Genomic DNA, 22,070 nt, shown 5'->3' with positions numbered 1-22,070 from the left:
CTGTTACATGCCATGTGATGAAGGTGCTGGAGAGGCTGGTCTTTGCCCAGACCAGAGGCCACTGGGGAGATCTTCTTTAGACCCTCTACAGTTTTCCTACCGGCCTCGTCTGGGAGTGGACGATGCTGTCATCTATCTTCTGCATCAAGCTCATTTGCACCTGAGAGAATCTATTAGAATCACATTTTTTGATTTCTCCAGTGCATTTAACACCATCCAATGCTACGAGGTAAGAAGCTGCAGATGATGGGTGTGTGTGCATCCATAGTCTCCTGGATCACTGACAACCTGACAGACAGACCACATTGGTTTGTCTGTCTGGACCGTGGTCTGTCCGATGTGGTGGTGACTGGTAAGGGGGCTCCAGAGCGGACTGTGTTGTCTCCTTTTCTGTTCACCTTATACACCAAAGACTTCCAGTACAACTCAGTCATGTCACCTACAGAATTTTTCTGATGACTCTGCAGTTGTTGGGTGTATAATGGATGCACAGGAGAGTACATGGTGCTCGTGGATGACTTTGTGGAAAAGTCTGGTAAGAACCACCTGCTGCTGAATGTGGACAACATCAGAGAGATGGTGATTGACTTTAGGAGGAAGGGAACGGCTCCGCAGCCCCTTTGCATTCTTGGTGGAGATGTGGACATGGTCGGGGAGTACAGTTACCTGGGTATCAATATCGACAACAGGCTGAACTGGAAGATCAACAGCACTGCTGTGTACAAGAAGGGAACAAGCATACTATTTTTTGAGGAAGCTGAGGTCCTTCAACGTGTACAGCAGAAAGTTGGAGATGTTCTACCAGTCTGTTATTACCGGCAGAATGTTGGAGAAGTTCTACTCTGTTGTTACCAGCAGAATATTGGAGATGTTCTACCAGTCGGTTGTTACCAGCAGGAGGTTGAAGATGTTCTACCGGTCTGTTGTGGCAAGCGCTCTGTTCCCCCCCGCCATCTGCTGGGAGAGCAGCATCAGAGCCAGCAACACAAATAGGCTGACCAAACTGATCACAAAGTCTGGTTCCGTGATTGGCTGCAAACAGGACACATTTGAAGCTGTGGTGGAGAGGAGGTCTCTGAACAAACTGTTATCTACCATGGATAACCTAGACCACCCTCTCTACCCCACACAGCTCCAACAGACCATCTCTAAGAGGCTCCAACAGCTTTACTGTTGCACGCACAGCTACAAGAAATCTTTTCTACCACAGGCAAAACAGCTTTTCAACACTTCATAACTGGGTGCTAGATAAGAATCACAGATATCACAACTGCTCCTTGCACAAAAGGTTTATCAACAGCTTTGTCAAAAATAGTTAAACATAGTTAATAGTTATAGTTATTAGTTATTGTCAGTTATTTTTTATTTTCAACTTGTATATATTTTAACATACTTGTTCTTACATTATATCATTATTATTATTATTATTATTATTATTTAATGTATGTTCTATACGTGTCCTGTGTGTCTATGTTGTTGCTTCAACACTAGAATTTCAGTTTTTTGGGGATCACTAAAACTCTAACATAGGTTTCCCTCATTACAGTATATAACTATAAATTACGTTCAATTTGAACATTCAACAGTGTAACATTATGATATGAAATAAGGAAAAGCATAATATAAAACATTATGGGAAATGTATACCACTAACTGAAGCAGGAAGGTTAAGGCAGAAAGAGGGGAAGCAGATTTAGGGTCAACTGTTTGTCAGAAAGTAACACCGGGAGCGAGCGTTCCAGACGAGATCTATCGCATGCCGATCTGAGAGATGACATTTGCTTTAGACACCATTTAAAATGGAGTCATGTGGAGAAACTGACCTTACAACTTTGACAGTTAGCACTTTAGCTGATGTGATGTGTTCAGCTTCCACCAGCTCAGGTTAACTCAGATATTTAAAGCATCATGCAGAGTGGAGGTATGAGTACAAGTGTAGAAAAAGTCACAGAACCTTTTCACGGAATGCATCAAAAACCACAGTGTCTGTAGTTGCTGCTGTGCTGAAACTAAACAAGAATGACATAATAAACGGCACGTGCAGCCGGAAATGGAAAATATTGTTGCATCTTCTGAAATTATTCACGATGTAGTGGAGAAGTACTACATTACTGATTGGTGAAGCTCGCTGTAACCATGGAAATGTTTACCTAACCCATGAACGTCTAGAGCGAGCTGCTACATTGAAGTCTATAACCGTGTCTCTCTTGAACATTTGCCTTTTTTGCCGTTTTGAAAATGCTATTTTGCCCCAAATCAAATGTTTATGGTCATAATTCATCTCGGAGCTGGTTGGCTTGGTTCCAGGCTTACAACTCTTTAAGTAAGCATTTCATAAAATGCCAACGGAGCCATTAAATGGGTAAAATCACTTCCGGTCCACGTTGAGCTCTGTGGGATTTATATTTGACTCATTTATATTTTACTAATTTTACCGCACAGCACAAACTGCCACTAGCTGTGTGGATCAATAATACTGTGCCAAAAGAGTGAATGACCTACTGGTTTAAAGAAATTCATTAAATGTAATTGTATTTTTTCCTTTTGTCTTTGTTGTTGAGGGTCTCCTAATTCAAATTTTAGTAACGTATTCACGCCTTAGGCGTCACAGCAAGACCTGAGTGACCTGCGTCATGATGGCTCTCTCTCTCTTCAAACTTTTTAAAAAGCATCCAAAATAGGCAAATAAGCGATTTAATAGTAAATATTACACAGAATGGATTTACAGATTAGGCCCTGGAGCAGAATAACCAGATTGGGATTGGGAACTGTCTGGGTCTTTGTTTGTGCAACTTGAAGACGGTCAAAACTAGCATTCCCATCCAGTGGAAATGTTATATAGACAGGGTAATAATCAGAATCAGAATCAGAATCAGCTTTATTGACCAGGTATGAAGACACATACGAGGAATTTCCTTTTGGAGCGTAGTTGCTCACAATGTGCTTACACATTCAAAACAAACAAACAAACAAACAAACAATATATACACACTAATATAGACACATATACATACTCTAAACAGAAACAATGTAGAGAGATGAGTGCAATGAAGAGTCCATTAATAATTATTAAAATGTGGAACATAGTGCAAAGGGTACTCGGATAAATAGTATTAAGTTATTATATTATAATATGAACAGTATGAACATTATGAACAGTTCTGAAATAGGAAATGAGAATGATGAATAAATAATGAATAAAAAGTGAGATATGAGAATGAGAATTATGAATAAATACTAAATAAATGGAATAATAGTGGAACCAGTAAACAGGGGCTGTAGAGACAGTGTTACTGGGTTATTGTCCAGAACTGAACCTGACACTGTGGGTCAGAAGTCAGCTGTTCATTAGAGAGATGGCTTGTGGGTAGAAACTGTTCCTGAGTCTGTTGGTTTTGGCGAACAGTGCTCTGTAGCGCCTACCAGAGGGCAGGAGCTGGACCAGGTTGTGTCCGGGGTGAGATGGGTCTGTAGTGATGGTTCCTGCCCGTTTCCTGACTCTGGAGGAGTATAAGTCATGAACGGAGGGCAGGTTGGCACCGATGATCTTTTCTGCAGTCCCAACTGTCCGTTGTAGTCTGCTCCGGTCCTTTTGGTGGCAGATCCAAACCAGACAGTGATGGACGTGCAGAGGACAGACTGGATGATGGCTGAGTAGAAGTGGATCAGCAGCTCCTTAGGCAGGTTAAAGGAATGATACGCTGGTGTGTAGGCTTGAACGGGGTCTGATGATGAGCTGATCAATATTTTTTTTGATACATTATGCATGTGATAAAGGACTCAGAATTACAACTTGGAAAATGTATTATTTATATTACCCTTATACTATTAATAATAATAATAATCTAATGTGGTCACGCTGAACAGTATGGATTGCATTTACACCTGACTGAAAACCAATAACAGTGCGAGTCTCCCTTCGCATTCTGATCACAATGCGTTCCGTGTGCATCGTCACCTTTTCCTTTTCCAGATAAGATATCCAGCTACATATTGCATGCTTATGGCACAATGGCTCAATGAGTGTGACTACTGAACTGACAGCAGAAGATACCAGGAAAAACAAATTAATTGAATCATCTTAATGTTCAAGCATAATCGAGCGTAATGCTAATTAGGAGGAAATGAATGAGGTGATTTGTTGACCAAGGAACTTTATACATCCTATAAAATGGCATGTATAACTGTACTATCCAACGGGCAGTTCTTATGTGTGTTTCTGTTCACCTTGGTGCTGCACGGTAAGACCTCAAAGGGGGCTTGAGCACCTGCTGCTTGGCCCCCCACGGAGAATGTCAGCACAGCCGACCTTGCTGAAGATATATATTGATTTGAATCAAAATATCAGGTCGGAGGGATTTCTTTTTATATAACTCACCCGTTTAAATTACATCCACGCTGAAGGTTCTGCATTAGTAAGCGTGTTCCGCTTTGACTGGCTGCCGGCAGGCTGTTCTCACAAAACTATTTGTACCATTTATTGTGATGGTTTGGGGGGTTTCTGTGTTTTTTTGGGGTCCTGTCTTGATTTCTTGTGGTTGTGTCTTAGTTTCCTCCCCTGTTTTGTGTGGTAGTTTGTCTTGTGTCCCCTTGTGAGTGTTGGTATGTTCTGTTTCCTGTTTTATGTTGATAGTCTGGTTTCCTGTTCTGTCTCGTCTTGCCAAGCTTTACTTTTGTCTGACTGATTGTCTTGCCCCGCCCTAATGTGTTTCATCTGTTGTATCACCTTGCTACTTCTTGTATTTAACCTCTGTGTTCCCTTTGTCTCTGGTCAGATTGTTCTTGTGTCCGTTTTTTTGTCTCGTCTTTTGCCCTGAACTCTTTTTGAGTTTTTTTTTAAATTTGTCTGTTTGGTTTTGCTCCTTGTGTTTTTCTAGGACTTCCCTTTGTTTTTCTTGGATTTTTTTGTCAATAAATCAGTGTGTGCCTGCTCCCTCTTAATCTCTGCTTTTGGGTCCTCATTCCTACCTGGCTGTTACAATTTATATAGCTATGAAAAATAATGAACTGCAGTTTGTATGTATTCCATGTATATATTGCTGTATGCACCACATTGACTGCTGCTGTTTCAGCAATGTTAGGAGTAACACGGTATAAAAGTATGCAATTACGGTATTGTATTCCATTGTCTGTAACACAGTAATATAACTCGTTATTAATAAAAGATTATTTTCTGGAGTTATTAGGCTGCTTTGAAGCAAGCTGTCCCGTCTCCGTTCCCGTAGTCAGAGACGGTACAATGTTACAAACAGGTGACGGTACGGACAGCTGTGTGCCCGAGCTGCTGGCCGACATTAACATGTCGGGAATTAATGTTTAGGCTTGCTAGTTGCTATACGTAATATCATTGCATTTTATCAACCGTAGAGAGTAACTAGGCCTGTAGTGGAATGGCTTTGAATGACGTCCAAACACGCTTGTCTTTTACTGTGACCATTTATTGTTCAATACGTTGCAGTTTGTACAAACAAGAAGAACGTGAGCAGACGGACATGTTTTGCATCTCAGTCATCTTAGTAAGCTAGCATGAGGACAACAGACAACTTCCATGTAGGCTACTTCAAAGTTAAAGCCCTTCCTGTGATGGTTTGCAGTAAAACTAATTTACTTTTAAATAAAGTTATGTTCCTTTTCCGTTATCAGCTGTAAATCAAGTACTGTAAATAGTCTAGATAGTGAGTTTTAATCACACTATAATTTACCCTTTCCTTTAGACTGTTTTAAACTAAACATAAATTTCTTATTCAAGTGCTTTAAACAATGTCTTACTTCCCTACTGTAAGTTAGTTTTAATGAATTACTTTATTGTCTTACTTGCTTATTGTAAATTTGACTTTTCTTGTTGTGTAGCTGTAGTTACTTTGTATATTCGTATAACACATTATGAATAATCTATGATGTATTAAAGTTGATAAAGAGAAGACTTTATTGATCCAGTGGTGACATTAACAAGCCAGCTGCCAAGTCAAACTTCCGTTATTTTGGTGAAAGTTTCTCAAAAGTAATGCAAAATTAGTGTAACACAATTCAGAGACAGTAATATAAGTAATTACTCTCAAATGACAGTAACTAGTAATCTGTAATGACATTTTGGAAGTAACTTGTCCAACACAACTTGACTGATTTTGCAGACATTTTCTTTAGATTGTTGCGGCCAAAAATGCCTGATGATGCAGGAGAATTTATTAAAAAAATTGTGATTAAAGTTGCGATGTTTTTCTGTTTGTTGCAATGAAGTTGATAGCGACAGAGAAAGTTGCAAAAAAAGTTACGTATTTTTTTGTAAAGTTCTTTAAACATAAAAAGGTAACTGGTTTTGGGGAGAATAAAACTACTCTAAAAAACATACATGTCTGTCTCTGTCAGTGGCTTGTTGATCTTTACATTGTTAATTTCCTATGCCGGGCACACTTTTGTACGGTTTGATTGGACTTTAACTGATCATTGCATTTACAATAACAAGCGTAGCTGGCTCAGCTCTGTTCTTGGAGGGACTGGCTTGTGTCTTGGGAGTGTTTTTATTTCAATCAACAATCTTTCTTTTTTAACTCTTAACTAGTCGTTTTGTTGCCTAAACTAGAGGACCACCACCTTGCAGCGCCTTGCAGCCGGCTCAAAGTCATCTTTTGTCGGCTACACTCATCTGCACCAGCCTCTTAAACGAGCGGCACCAAACGGTGACCGGTAACCGGCTCAATGTAAATTTTTCTTTTTTAAAGGCAGCTAAAATTAATTGTCAAGTGATGACTGGTCGTCCTGTGGTGACCTGTCGTCACAGGATCAGCTCTTTACCAAATTTTGGATTAGCTGACGTCAGGCACTGCCGAAATTAGTCGTTCCAGACATATTTGAATACCTCCCAAGAAATGCCTTTTATAAATGTTGGGCCCCTGCCCTTCTAACATCCTCTGCCTGAATTTGATGATGTCTCACACCTAATGGATGAGTGCATCTGTTTTCTCACTTTACATCGCTCACATAATAAAGACACTTAATGTAAGAAAACTACTTTTACTGATTGTAAGTCTCATTAACTGCTGGCTCTTTGTTACTGGGTATGAATGTTTACATGCATTTAAGTTTTAATCCACAATGTTTCATTTAGTCTTTACTGCCCTATTCACAGGCTCATGATAAATAGGTACAGACTGAACTGTGAGGTATTCACAGGCACAGAATCGTGTGTGTCTTCCAAGTGCATACTTTTTAAAACAAAAAAGAAAGACGTAGCACTTACCTGTTGCCTTGTGATATCTCCTGCAATTTTCATGTCCTGTTCTAAAAGTAAATGGGCAGTGAAAGTAAAAGTAGAAGAAGATACAGAAGGCAAAGGGCGGTGAGCCGACAGATCAGGACATCTGAGGCGAATTCACTCTGTGATAATAAGCAACCTTCAACACCAGACCCGCCGACGAATGAGTAGCAACCAAGCAGAAGGAATACATGGCCGGCTAATTAACAGAAAGAACATGCTAATGAGTTGATTTGTTCATAGCACTGGCTCTGATCACAGGAGAGAAAATGACAAGAGAAGACCAAGGGAAAGGGTGAGGGAAGCAGCAATCGGCATGGAGATATTTAAAGATGATAAGAGATAATTTACTGACACGTAACCTTGGTGGTCTGCTCCAACACAGGTGGAAATTACATTTAAGTGGTGGAGTTATTTAAGTAAACGACTGAACAAACAGAACAGTTTTCTCTCTCACTCTGCCATCAGTACTTCCCATGATACTTTAAATACTGCAGTGTATGTTTTTTGGCAGTACTATCTGTTTATCAGTCTTTGTATTCCATTTTTTTTTTTTTATATTCATTGAATATATATTTCTGGGGCATTTTCGGCCTTTAATGACAGGACAGCTGAAGAAATGAAAGGGGAGACACAGGTGGAATGACATGCAGCAAAGGGCCGCAGGTCAACCCGGCTTGCTGCGTTAAAGAGTGGACCTCTATACACGGGCACCCCCTCCACCAACTAAGCTATCTGGGCACCCCGTATTCCATTTTTGTTTAAGTTGCAATAATTAACTTACATGTGATTTCCACCTGCGTTGGAGCAGACCACTGAGGTCATATGTCCGTAAATTACCTCTTTAAATATCCCTTTCTGAGTTTCCATGCCGATTGATGCTTCCCTCCCCTCTTCACCCTTCCCCTTGGTCTAAGGTGACCAGATTTCTCAAAATCCGGCTACATTTTCAGCTCAGAAGCGTATTTACCTCCAAAAACAAGTAATGTTTTTACTTTTGTAAAACTTAATACGGGGACACTAGACCTAGAGCTGTTCTCATTAGGGGCTGATTATTATTAATATTCTAAGTGTCTGACAACATCATGGAAAGGATTTCTAAGGAGGTCGACCTTTCTGTTAAAGATCCTTTTTAAAACATAAAAGTCCGCAAAATTTCGTTCGTTAAACTCACCAGACTCCATGTAAATAATCAGTGATTTTAGCATCGGAAAACACGGCTTCTAAAACATCTCCGAGCACCGCTGGCTCTGGCTGTCTGGAGCCTGCGTGTGTAGGGTGTACGTTTTGTCAGTATTTTCTTTCTTTCACTCCAATTTTGGGTCTGTCAGTCCCAGTGAAAACCGGGGACATTTCCGGGGACAGATCCAGCCGGGGACAGGTCGCCAAAATCGGGGACTGTCCCCAGAAAGCGGGGACGTCATTTTCAGCCTTTAATGACAAGACAGCTTAAGCAATGAAATGGGAGAGACAGGTGGAATGACATGCAGCAAAGGGCCGCAGGTCAGAGTTGAACCTTAGTTCACTGCATCCAGGAGTGAACCTCCTATATATGGGCGCCCGCTCCACCAGCTGAGCTATCTGGGCACCCTGTATTCCATTTTTGATTAAGTAGGTGTCCGTTCAAAATGGGCTTGTTTGGAACGGGCAGATTGCTTGGCCTGTGAAATTGATGTTGCTTTCTCCACAACCATTGTGCCCTGAAATTACTTACAGAAAGAAACGTTACTTAACTCTACTCTACTGTCAGCTACTTAATACAATATAGTGTCTCAATTGTGTTTAATATCTTGTGTCTTCAAAAATGGCTCCTCTTAGTGAAATACGAGAGTGAATTTTATATTTTATTGTGCATTATATTAGGTTTACGTTACTCACAGTTTATTAATATCCAATATCCATAGGTGGCCAAACTGCTCCAAATCGGCCTCCCAGGAAGCCAAGTGGGAAGTAGATCAGTAGAAGACAAAACACACACACACACAGAGGGTCCTTGATTTATGAAAGTATAATTCTATATACATGACGTACCAATTCCGGGATTGCTCCGCTGCCGTCAAAAATTCCGCTGAATGTCCCTCACTTTATCCTTCCGCTTTCTTTGTGTTGGAATTTTACACCGGATAAATTGAGGACTATGGTTAATGGCTCCTCAAGGTGTGGCCTACTACATGACGTGATAGCTCGGCGCCATGAAGCAGTGCTTCGGCTGTGCTTCCACCCAATATAGTCCCTATTCAACATCTGCCTAGGAAATCGCCTAGCTATTTGTACTCATTGTGTTGTGATAGTGAAAGGAGGACCCAAACGCGAAGTAGCAGGCAGGAGCTTCAAAAGATTTATTATAGCAAAACTAAGCAACAGAGTCCAAACCAAATGACAAAAACTCAGAGAGCCAGGGAAAAAGTAAACGGGAGCACAAGGGCTGGGATGCTCACTGGGAGGAATCAAAAGGGACAAACGGACATCCGGGGAAGCAAAATCCACAGGGAAGCTTCCAACAGGAAACGGTAGGAAACACAGAGCACAAAAACTGGACAAACCGACAGGGTAACAAGGCAGAACACACTCGCAGGACAAAGGCAAAATGCAGTAACAAAAGGGAAGCACAAACATTAAATACACCACAAAACGAGGTAACGAGAGGCAGGTGACAAGAGGGCAGGGAGTCAGGTGGAAAACATCAGGTAATCACAAGCGCGGGAAGACACAGGAATTAAAACTAGAGACAAGACGAGACAAAAAATAGCCTTTAAAATATAACAGGCAACCAAACATACAGGCACTGAGGGGAACACAAGACAAGACCAACAACACAAGACCGGGGTGAAAATAGGGAAACAAACACAAAGAGGCAAAAAAGGGAAAAATAATCCCAACAAAATCCCCAAGCCACAACACATTTTTAATACGCAGGCCAGAAGAAGTAATTAGGATGTTGTCATTTTTTTGTTGGCTCACTACTCTCACATGCTAACCGGCAACCTATGATTCCATTCACTACGCTGAGCTAACCAGCGGCGCCGCTGCCGGTGCACGGAACTAAAACAATGCTAGCAAATCAATACAATGACCTAAAACTCATTAAAAATGTCCTGTAGAGAGGAACAACAGACCCGGGTGATTTTCTGTTGGCTCATCACTATCAGCAATGCCATTTTAATTAGATGCAAAGTTATGGTAAAAATACTGATAAGTACATGCTTCATGCATCCTCATTGAACGAAAGGTTTTGATTACATGTGTACAGAAAAATATATATAAATGGACATGCATTCCTAGCAGTCTTATGTGGGTCTTTAACAAATTTCCATCGTTTCTTCACAGGGACTAAATATTAAGGGTGATCCGAGTATCCGGCTGAAACGAGTATCCGGTACGGATAAAGCACTTTTGCCGAGTACAAGTATTTTACGAGTAATATGAGTCAATATCCGTGCTCGGATTGAATACAACTCCTCAACTGGCCGCGCAGCGTTCTGTGATAATCACAGCGCCCCCCTACAAACACGCTCGGATCAATCTTACACACACACACACAACATGGAGAAATGCGCTCCCTCTCTCTCTCTCGCTCTCTCTCTCGCTCTCGCTCCCGCTCCGTCAGGCAGGCAGTCAATCGGGTCTGGGGATCTGTTCCCTTAACGACTAGGGTTTCTTCAGCTTCAGGTTTGTTTTTAACTTCTGTTTATAGTACTTACATAGTAAGCAGTAGATTTCTGGTGAACGTGGGTTTAAGACATTCTGCTCGGTTTAAATGCAACTCCCGTTGCGTCTCTGCCATCAGAGATTTGTTTTTTTTTTACTGTCAGCTGCCCCCCGCCCCCTCTCTCTTTGTGTCTCTCTCTTACGCACACACACACACACACACACACACACACACACACACACACACACACACACACACACACACACACACACACACACACACACACACACACACACACACTCATATACCTGGTGTGGAAATAAAAAAAATAAAAAAGAACCCCAAAAAAAAAATCACACTGATAATAAAAATAAAAAGTTAAAAAAAGAAACTCTTGTTCATTACATTTTACTTCATAATTGCAACGGCATGTGTTGTATTCATTGTTGCAAAACCTTCTGTATATAGTTTGTTTGTTACCATGACAACACTATTGATCTGAAGCTTGATGCTGTCATGTAAATAGTTTTCAAATCAGCAATAAATATAACAATTTTTGATCAACTCATATCAATTAACACAGTTTAAAGCCCCGCACATTTCAAGAGAGCCAGACCCACTTCCGGTTTAAATTTGACCACTTCCGGCCCAGTCCGAGTACGGATCAGGATACAGATAATTCATGTGGTAAACAGATACAGATACAGATAATGCTGTACTCGCTCATCCCTACTAAATATGTCCTATGTTCATCTACTGACTAACTACCTTGGAAATGCATGTCCAATGCAAATGAAATGCTTCCCTAGTTTTTTAACACATTTGTCTCCCATCCAGTGGCCCACCCCTCAACTATCTGCTTCCTTTGCTTTCGACATCAGCCCAGGTTATTTTTAGCTCCGTCCAGGGATAGAGAGGGAGAGAGAGAATGACACAATCCCTGTTAAACGGGTGGATGAGAAGAGGAAGAGGCAAAAGCGTGGGTGCATTCTAGATGGCTGCTCATTTGAATATTCATAGAAACAGCTGTGATGACAAAGGAGCTGAGAAGTTGATGAGCATGTACGCACTGGTGAAAATGTATCGAGGCCTCCGCAGCTGAGAGTTTCAGATGATAGGCGTGACTAATTAGTGGAGCATACTAATTAAAAGTTATGTAGGACATGCTAATGTGATGGGGCAATGGCAATAAAAGAGAGCATGTTCTGCAGCAGAAAGGAAATTGTATGTGGTAATAGTGAACAACTACATCTATAATCTGTCTCTCAATGAAAAAAAAAAGAAACAAATATATATACACACACACACACACACACACACACACACACACACACACACACATATACATATACACACTACCGGTCAAAAGTTTGGGGTTACTTACAAATTTCCATTTCACTCCATTATAGACAGGATACCAGCTGATCTGGGTGGGTGGCTGATCTTTAATGCAATATCTACATTTTCCATTATCAGCAACCATTCATCCAATGTTCCAAAGGCACATTTTGTTTACTAATCTGATATTAATTTAAAAAACTAACTAAGAAAACATTAACCCTTTTGCAATTATGTAAGCACATTATGTAATCTGGAAACTGCTGCCCTGGTTAAAAAAAACAAGGCAACTGATCTCAGCTGGGATTCTGTCTATAATGTAGTCCAATGGAAATTTGTGAGTGACCCCAAACTTTGGACCGGTAGTGTGTGTGTGTATATATATATCCAGAGCCTATCTTCTCTGTGAGCTCAATAAGACAGGTCTGATACGGTACCATAGGCAGAGTTGGACATTTGAGCTGGGGGGGTACTCATTATAGCAGCTGAGACCTGGCCTACCAGTTGTGGAACACAGTAAGAACACATATGGACTTTAAACTTTGACGTTTATCCAAAGTGGAATAAAACATTTAAAAGTCCATAATTACACAAAACGCGCAATCAGTTAGTAAGCTCACAGAAAATTTGTATCCATGTCATTTAGGCAACCTTTATCCCCAATGTTGATACTGCCAAATGTCCAGATTAGTGCAACAGTAATTTTCAGGTTTTTTTTGTGTGTCGGCAAGAGTAAAAAATAATTCTATTATTACAGCAGTATATGAAATCATATGCACTACCTACCACCATGTAGTTGTTTTGTGTTATTTAAAATATTTATAAAATATCTGGTCATGCCAGATGAAATTATTTCACTCATTTTTGAAACAATGCAATTACCCGGTTCAGCCACCAGGGGGGGGCAGTGCTCCCTCAGCCCGCAAACTCTGCGTATGTACTGTATGGTACACTGTAAGAAAAATGTCCTGGCAGAAAATTACCAGTAACTTTTCCATTAAGTTTCCCGAAAATTCTTTTTACCCAAAAATCACCTGTGTACAGTATATTAGCCCTTATTTCTATGAACCTTTCTAACCACTTCATGGCTTCTAACAGTTGTTATATTAACAGCGCAACATGTGTTGTTTCTGATGGATGGGAATGTCGGTCAGTCTGTCCAACAGTCGGGTCGAGGCTGAAATATCTCAACTTTTATTGGATGGATTACCATGGAGTTTGCTCCCAAGAAGATGTATTGTCACGACTTTGGAGCCACCATGAGGTCTACATTTATGGTTTCGAGTGACAGTTACATGTGCGTAAAATGATTAGCAAATTATCTCCTTTTTAATATTAGGGTCAACAAAGTTATTGGTCCAATACTTTGGTTGTTGATCAAAAATACTTGAACTAATATTATTCCCACCACTGTCACCTACACTTGTGTTTAGTGTTTTGTTTGCATGTTATACTAAGATGTTGAACTTTTAAACATTTTACCAGATTGACATCAGCATGTTAACTAGGGCTGTGACTAACTGTTATTTTTTATTGTAGATTAATATGTTGATGATTTTATCAACATATTACCTTTTATCATAGTGATTATTATCATTATTATTATTATTATCCAAAAATGACGTCCTCTTAAGTCTTGTTTTGTCCACAATTCATAGATATTCAGTTTACTGTTACAGAAGAGAAAAAAAACTAGGAAATATTCAAATTTAAGGAATCGGAATAAGAGAAACTTTACTTTTTATGAATAAATAATCAAATAGTTGCTAATTCATTCAATATTATTTAATATCACCAACTACTGACATGGCCAAGACCAAAGAGCTGTCCAAAGACACTAGAGACAAAATTGTACACCTCCACAAGGCTGGAAAGGGCTACAGGGAAATTGCCAAACAGCTTGGTGTAAAAAGTTCCACTGTTGGAGCTATCATTAGAAAATGGAAGAAGCTAAACATGACTATCAATCTCCCTTGGACTGGGGCCCCATGCAAGATCTCCTCGTGGGGTCTCAATGATCCTAAGAAAGTTGAGATATCAGCCCTGAACTACATGGGAGGAGCTGGTCAATGACCTGAAAAGAGCTGGGACCACTGTTTCCAAGGTTACTGTTGGTTATACACTAAGACGTCATGGTTTGAAATCACGCATGGCACGGTAGGTTCCCCTGCTTAAACCAGCACATGTCAAGGCCTGTCTTAAGTTTGCCAATGACCATTTGGCTGATCCAGAGGAGTCATGGGAGAAAGTCATGCAGTGAGATGAGATCAAAATAGAATTTTTTTGGATCATAATTCCACTAACCGTTTTTGGAGGAAGAAGAATGATGAGTACCATCCCAAGAACACCATCCCTACTGTGAAGCATGGGGGTGGTAGCATCATGCATGGGGTTGTTTTTCTGCACATGGAACAGGGCGACTGCACTGTATTAAGGAGAGGATGACCGGGGCCATGTATTGCGAGATTTTGGGGAACAATCTCCTTCCCTCAGTTAAAGCATTGAAGATGGGTCGAGGCTGGGTCTTCCGACATGACAATGACCCAAAGCACACAGCCAGGATAACCAAGTAGTGGCTCTGTAAGAAGCATATCAAGGTTCGGGCCTGGCCTAGCCAGTCTCCAGACCTAAACCCAATGGAGAATATTTGGAGGGAGCTCAAACTCCTTGTTTCTCAGCAACAGCCCGGAAACCTGACTGATCTAGAGAACATCTGTGTGGAGGAGTGGGCCAAAATCCCTTCTGCAGTGTGGGCAAACCAGGTGAAAAACTACTGGAAACATTTGACCTCTGTAATTGAAAACAAAGGCTACTGTACCAAATATCAACATTGATTTTCTCAGGTGTTCAAATACTTATTTGCAGCTGAATCATACAAATAAATAGTTAAAATAAATAGTTTTTTTTTAGATTATGTCTCTTACAGTGGACATGCACCTACGGCGACAATTTCAGACCCCTCCATGATTTCTAAGTGGAAGAACTTGCAAAATAGCAAGGTGTTCAAATACTTATTTTCCTCACTGTATCTTTGCAGCTATTTACATTTAAAATATGACATTGAAATGCTTTTTTTATTATATGGAAGCCGGAGGGGGGAAAATGGTGGTAACATCACTCAGAACTGCTTCTAATTCCTCGCCAAACACTCCTTGATTGACTTCACTAATGATTCTGAAGAGCAATTCAGCAGCACTTTCCCAGCATGGTAAAAAGAAATGAAAACTGTACACCTTGATTCAAAAACGGACTTTTGAATTTACTCCACTGCTTCTGCAGCTTACAGTAAACAACAGAACAATTTACACACTTAGGAGAGACAAAAAATAAACTTTTTAATAAATATATATTTGTTATCTCTGGCTATTTACTAAAGGAACAGTATCACATTGGAATTTAAGGTATTTTCATGTACATCATAACGCTAAAAAAGACCAACAGGACTAAAATAAACTAAAATATTTCAGCCCCTCTTGGGCTACTCTATTAACGGCACCGCCTGCACACCTTACAGGGAAACACTGATGTTGCAAGTAAAAGGCACTCAGAGAAAAACTGGGCCATACCAATAAACTCAAAGCAAATAGACCACAATCACCTAAGCCACGTAATAGTTTCACTCCAAAACCAGGTAATTATTAAAGTTTGGCAAAAAAAAAAAATACCATATGCAATTTGATTGTGTAGGGTGAGAGAGCAGAGCACGTTTTTGTATAACCTACAATGTGCTTCACTTTAAAGGTACCCTGCCACACAAAACCGTTTGTACTTGCATTTTTTGAAAAATGTAATGTGGTGAATGTGAAAATGAACTGCTACCTCCTCTGTTAGCTCTAGCGACTGAACAGAAATAAGAGGAGAAATCAGGCAAATTACAACAGCTGGTCAGTCTGATGTCATGTTCCCTGAGCTCATTACTATTCAAGAGCTCGCCCACTTGCTCTGGGTAAAGGATGATGATAGCCAGGCTCTCATTGGCTGGCTATTAGCCAATCAGAGTGAAGCAGCTTAGCTTGTTGAATATGAATGAGAACCTGCACCAATTGAGCTGAGTCTTCTTGCAGGCTTTCTATACAGCACTAGAATGGCTTGACTTACTTTGACCTGTCAGTTTCTTCAAATGGCTATGTCTCATTTTGGAATGACAAGGTTACAATTAACACTCACAGCAACATACTTGAAATCATTACAACCAGAGAGCTATTGAGACAAAGAAAAAAAAGAAAAAAAAGGCAGCTTTGAGAGAGTTTGCCATATACCCAAAATAGACAATACATAAATAGTTCATAAGGATGTTCATAAGACACTCACTGTCAGAGATACATTCAGAAATGTGGCTACACTCTTAGAAAGTAGTATTTAGGATACGTCAGTAAGAAGAATACATAGTATTTAAGAAAAAATATGTGTGTACACTCATGAACACATCAATACTGTGAAGGATTATCTTGGATCGTCCTGGGTTCTATTAGCATCTGTGAAAGGACAACCCTCAACTCGTCAAATACGGCAGCTTGGTCAAAGTCCCTCAATGTCTGACGCACAAGGCAACTTTAAGTGTTTGCGTGAGACTCACCGGGCTTTCAACTGTTTGACCGGCGCAGTTAGATGACACAGCCTGAAGAGTGAAAAGGTTTGTGTAGGCAGGATAAAAATGGAAAAGCGGAAAAGTGCACTTTGGAGAAAACATTGTTAGGAATAGACCGCTGTTCATGTCCTGTAAATGTGTCCCAAAAGTCAACAACAACTTATTTTAACGTACATTACATACTCAACCTATGTAAGTTACGTACGTAACATACTTAACCAACATTACACACGTAAGTTACATAACAAACTTTGGATTAAGGGCTAACCCTAACCTTGGGTAACAAACATAGTTATTTTACCCCAAACCACAATCTTTTCCTATATCTAGCAAAGTGGTTTTGTTGCCTTAACCTAACTATACCCTGCACATTGAAAAATGACGCCATAGAGGTACCTAAGGTGTTAAAAAACATGACACCAAGGGGTCCTGACTCAGTGGCCGAATGTGACGAGTTGGGAGTGAAAATAGAAAGGAAATGAAGAAAGAAGAGGAGAAATCACGGGGAGTAGATTATGTGTAGCTTTGGTGTGCACACATACAGTACACTACAGCTGCTACTTCACATAAGTACTGGAGTTGCAACTCCATGCAAACAAAAATACCACGTATTGAATACCACGTGTGATGCCCAGTAAACACTTTATCAAAGGGATAGGATAAAAATCCTTAACCAAATACAATAACAACGCTACGGCTGAGGAAAAGCTGCTGGGTCTTCTCAAAACCACATCACATGACCAGACACTATCATAGTTAGGTGAAACGCTGCTACATTTTAGATCCACAACTAACATTTTGCTCTAACTTTAAGAAACAATTTAATAAGAACGTTTTAGCTAGTTGGTTAAAAAAAACACCTGACATTGTCCAATGTAGCGTGTGTTCAAGAAAGGACAATATCCAGGACAAAGGCATTAAGACAATAGCTACTGGGGTCATACAGCTAAACTGATCCATAGGAAAAGACCAGTTAAACCTCCCTGTCCGCTGGGAGTAGTTAACTTAATGCCCGTTTCTCATATCCATTCGCATATATGAACAAGAGTGTATATCCATCTTTTGGTATAGTGTAGGGTATAATTAATGCAAACATTGATTTTTTTCCCCTCAGCTCTCAAACCTAAATGTCCAGTGGTGTTGCTTCTGTTTGGCTCTTTGGTAGCCATGGATCAGAGTGTCAGGCCCTTGAGGGCTTTGTCTTTGTTGGTCTCTTTAACTGTTACTGTTTCTACAATGGGACTTCCTTGTCATACAATGCACAAGCTGTGTATGACAGTTCCAACAGTGCCAGGGAGAGCATTTTCATGTACTCTGACTAAAAATGCAGGCTATTACCTCCAATGCTTAACACTGGGTGGCGCTTTCCATTGATCCGGCACAGCTGGGCTGTGTTTTTCCACCACAGAGCTTGGCGACAGGAAGAAAAGAGGTTGACCTGTGTGCCTGATAACACAAAATTGGACTGCAGACAGAAACACTCTGGAGAAATAGACAAAGCGTGCTAGCGGTTTTTACGTGATTATGCCAGATTCACTGTTTCACTTTTTCCTAATAGGGGCGCTGGACCAGTTAAAGAGTAAAGCTACGTCTTCACAGGCAGCGTCATTTCCACGCTTCCCAGTCAATGGCTATGTAAGCAGCTGGTCAATGCATTCGGGTAGCATCGTCGCAACTTTCCGAAGATTGTTGCGTCGAGTTGCCCACTCCTCATTTGCATAAATCTGCAGCCTCTCGATAAACCCCTGAAAATCTTTTAAAATGGCTGTTGTCAGTTTGAAATGAAGACAGATTCAGCATCTGCATAGCTTATTTCTTGCCTTAAATGTTTTGAGAAACACAACAGCCCACTATTCAAAGCATGTATCCAATCAGGTGCAGCCATCACAGATGTGGAGGGTGTAGTGAAGTGCAGAAATGCAACTTAGCTGTGGTTTTGTGGGGAGAATGAAACTGTGTTTCATTAATCAGGTTTGAAAGTTGCAAATATGTGGTTCTGACCACTAACCACTAAGATTTCCTTGGTAGGAAAAATATTAGCCCTCTCTAAACCAATTGGACTAGCATGCACAAACACAAACATCTGACAATTTCTTAAAGAGTGTTGCTATGATGACTTCTGACATATGCTGGACTGAATGTAGATAACACCTCAGATCCCACACAGACGCACCTCATTAGGGAGAATGTGCACTGTCAAACTGCAGATATAGAACCAGTAAGGTTCCTGTTCCTGAGGTGCCTATCTCTCGCAAGTTTCCCTCACACATGAGGCCAGTCTTGGAGTAATAATCTATAGTGTGTTCTGTACTCCACTGGATCCTCAAGTAATCCATTATAAAGAAGGGCAAACAAAGAACAGGAGAGGGAGAGTTTTTGTGTGACACATACTGTGTATCTGCTCAGGATGGTGATGGTGGACTTTTCCCTGGCACAATGTTTCCATAATTAATCAAGTTATCTATTACTCTGTCCTAGTGCATAGAAGAAAAGCATGGACATAGCTGCATCACATTCTTCTTATTGAGTTCCCTTTCTTGTTTACAAAAAGTCCAACTTCAAGTGCTCTGTCCTGACTAACAAGGATTTGAAGTCCGCCCGTCCCTCACAAAGTACCCTGATCAGTGGTGAAGAATCCACTCTCCTTCTTTTTTCTCCTCCTCAGTCTGTGGGCCCTCCAGCAAACGGCTGCAACGAGCAGCATCACAAAGCCGGCACACAGCAGTGCCACTGACACCACTTTGGTCTGGAGCAGCGTGTCAAAAGTGAACGTCACCCCGGTGCCTGCCATGCCAATCACGAGTGATATCACGCCAAACGGGAACACGCAGCGGTACCAGGACTTTTCTGTCCCGCCTGTAGCCTGGGCCAGTCTCTCCAGCGTGGGGACAGACTCTGGCAGTTTGGCTGGGTTTCTTCCAACACTTCCTTCCGCGCAGCTATTCAAACCCTGGTTCTGGTTCTCCGAGTCCTGGGGTAAGTTGTTGGCCTCGTTCCTGCCGCAAACCAAGTCCGGGTGAAGGACCGGGGCAGGGGTCTGGCGGCCTGAGGAGCATCCCATCTTGGAGCTGCTGTCCCTGGGTAACGATTCGAGAAAGGCTGCCCGTCAGAGGCGGTCCCGTCAGCGTGCGTCCAATGGTTGCTTGCAACTGACACTTGATGATGCCACAGGAGGGGGTTCTCTAAGGCTGCTCCTAGTTCCGTCAATGCCAGTGAGGTTGCTGCTGCTGCTGCTGCTGCTATTGCTCTCAATACTTGCCAGCATGTGCCTGCAATAGGAGAGATGGAGAGAGAAGAGCTGAAAATAGAGAGTAGGAGAGGAGATGAGAAATGGCGCTAAAACAGACCTAGAAGAACAAAAATCCTTTCAGCTTTTCCACAGATTAAAACATTTTTGAATGCAGAAAAAAAAGGTGAAAGAGAAAAGACCATAAGACGGAAACATGTATTTTCAGCCTCACACACACAGATGCAAAGACGATGCACTCACCCTGAATTTTCAGCTTGCTTGAGGCAGCAGCAGTAGTGTCTGTGTGTGTGTCTGGTGATGCCCATAGACTATTTATTCACAGAGAAGAGTAGGAGGGGCCTACAAGAAGTGGTAGACAGGACTGGAAGCAATGATTGGCTCCCTCAACAGAGTGATTTCAGGGAGGAGGGGTGTGAGCGAGGTGAACTATTCAGCAGTCTCATTCAGTGATATTAATTTATTATTTAGTGTGACAAGGAAATTGAGATGTCCCTCAGGTAGTGCCTCATTTGGGGTCTGTTGTAAACTGCAGAATCAAAATGATGCAGGCAGAACAGATGCACATGTGACATTGATGACAGTGCAACATTGTGTGTAACTAAGTAACTAACATCACTGCAGTTGTTATCATTACATGCAGCCAGTATTGATATGCTGTTGTTCCCGGTTTGGCATTCTGCATATCTGTCTCTGTCCATCTCCAGTTTTTATAGTTGCTGTCATACACATGTTTATATGAAAACCTCCAATATGCCAAGATTTTTATAAGGATGTGCAATATTTTCACTGCAGAGGGATGGGACATCATTAGTTTGATGGAACCTTGTTTCTCCAAAATATCATCTTCTCAATGTGAAAACCCAGGCCTGAGGGTTGATGTCCCATGTTAATACATGACATGTAATATGTTAAGATTCCAAAAACACCCAAATTGGAATTAAGGGCTTTTCACATTGGCAATATGTGATTAAGGATGTGATGCGGTAACATCCACACCACGTTAATTGAAAACACAGCTCTACTGCTTCTCTCTCTGTCTTCCCATTGCCGCTCATCATCTGCGTCATCCATGTTCCCCTGCACAAAGGCATGATAGTTAGCCTTGTCACGGTTGCTGTCCTCACCACATTTCCCCCATATATGTCCCCTTGTTGTTCACGCTCCCCTTTTTCCTCTCAGACAATGACAGTGAGACACATGAGCCAATGCCACGCATCCCTTGGGACAGCTCATATGACCGTGTACTGGTGCATGCAGCAAATCACGTACGTGCATGCACGTACAATGAACTAGTGTATACTCTTCATGATTTTTTTTCCTCTCGACTCAATGAAATTTCCTAATCCCCAGGATCTGCTGTAATTACCCCATGTCTGATTTTAGCTGAGATCTCACAGGCACAGATGCTCTGAGTGAACAGAATTGAGTTAAATTTCCAATAGTGGAGCCACAGATCTACTGTTTTCTACTGCTGAAGCCCAGTGGAAATGGCAAAGAGTAAAAGGAACTGATATTCAAGCAGACGCCATCTTGGGTAAACGATGGATCCGGACAGAGGGGGTTTATAATGAAGCTCCTTACATGATAATAATCATTTAATACCTGTCTTATTGTATTTTAGCGGTTTTATTTTATTCATTGAATGTTTTAATGTTTTACGTAAAACACATTGAATTGCCTTGTTGCTGAAACAGCTGTACTATGTAAATAAAACTGCGTTGTTTTATGAGTTATACATGCATGTGGTACATTGGCATTGTTTCTAACTGAAAGTTATCAACGGCGTTGCATTATACTTTTCAGAGTAGATAAAAACATTACTTGATTCGTCACTTGTGGCATTTTGGACATCATTGGACTGCAAGCCACTTTTGGTGGATTATTTGCTGGTTTGTTGCACCTTGGCACCAGAATGACTAAGGGTGCTCCGATCAGGATTTTTGGGGCCGATCACCGATTGCTGAAAGCAGTATTGGTTGATACCGATCACCGA

At 41.1% G+C, this 22,070-nt stretch overlaps 1 protein-coding gene and 1 long non-coding RNA gene across 2 annotated transcripts; both read right to left on the bottom strand.

Annotated features, from left to right (window-relative positions):
- Nucleotides 1-15,477: 15,477 nt before the first annotated feature.
- On the bottom strand, nt 15,478-18,663 carry LOC117936777. Its single transcript, XR_004655018.1, has 3 exons — nt 16,334-18,663; nt 16,053-16,054; nt 15,478-15,985 (listed from the first exon to the last, which is right to left on the bottom strand). It is a non-coding gene; the product is annotated as an uncharacterized LOC117936777 (long non-coding RNA).
- A 68-nt stretch (nt 18,664-18,731) lies between these two features.
- Nucleotides 18,732-20,354, bottom strand: LOC117936773 (transmembrane protein 100-like). Its single transcript, XM_034860156.1, has 2 exons — nt 20,318-20,354; nt 18,732-20,125 (listed from the first exon to the last, which is right to left on the bottom strand). The coding sequence occupies exon 2, from the start codon at nt 19,886-19,888 to the stop codon at nt 19,433-19,435; it is 456 nt and encodes a 151-aa protein (XP_034716047.1). The 5' UTR covers nt 19,889-20,125; nt 20,318-20,354; the 3' UTR covers nt 18,732-19,432.
- Between the last annotated feature and the right edge of the window lie 1,716 nt (nt 20,355-22,070).

The sequence above is a fragment of the Etheostoma cragini genome, chromosome 21 (assembly GCF_013103735.1).
Source record: "Etheostoma cragini isolate CJK2018 chromosome 21, CSU_Ecrag_1.0, whole genome shotgun sequence".
In the NCBI taxonomy this organism is placed as follows: Eukaryota; Metazoa; Chordata; class Actinopteri; order Perciformes; family Percidae; genus Etheostoma; species Etheostoma cragini.
The sequence above is the reverse complement of the archived record's forward strand: the minus strand, read 5'-3'. Positions and strand labels throughout refer to the sequence as shown.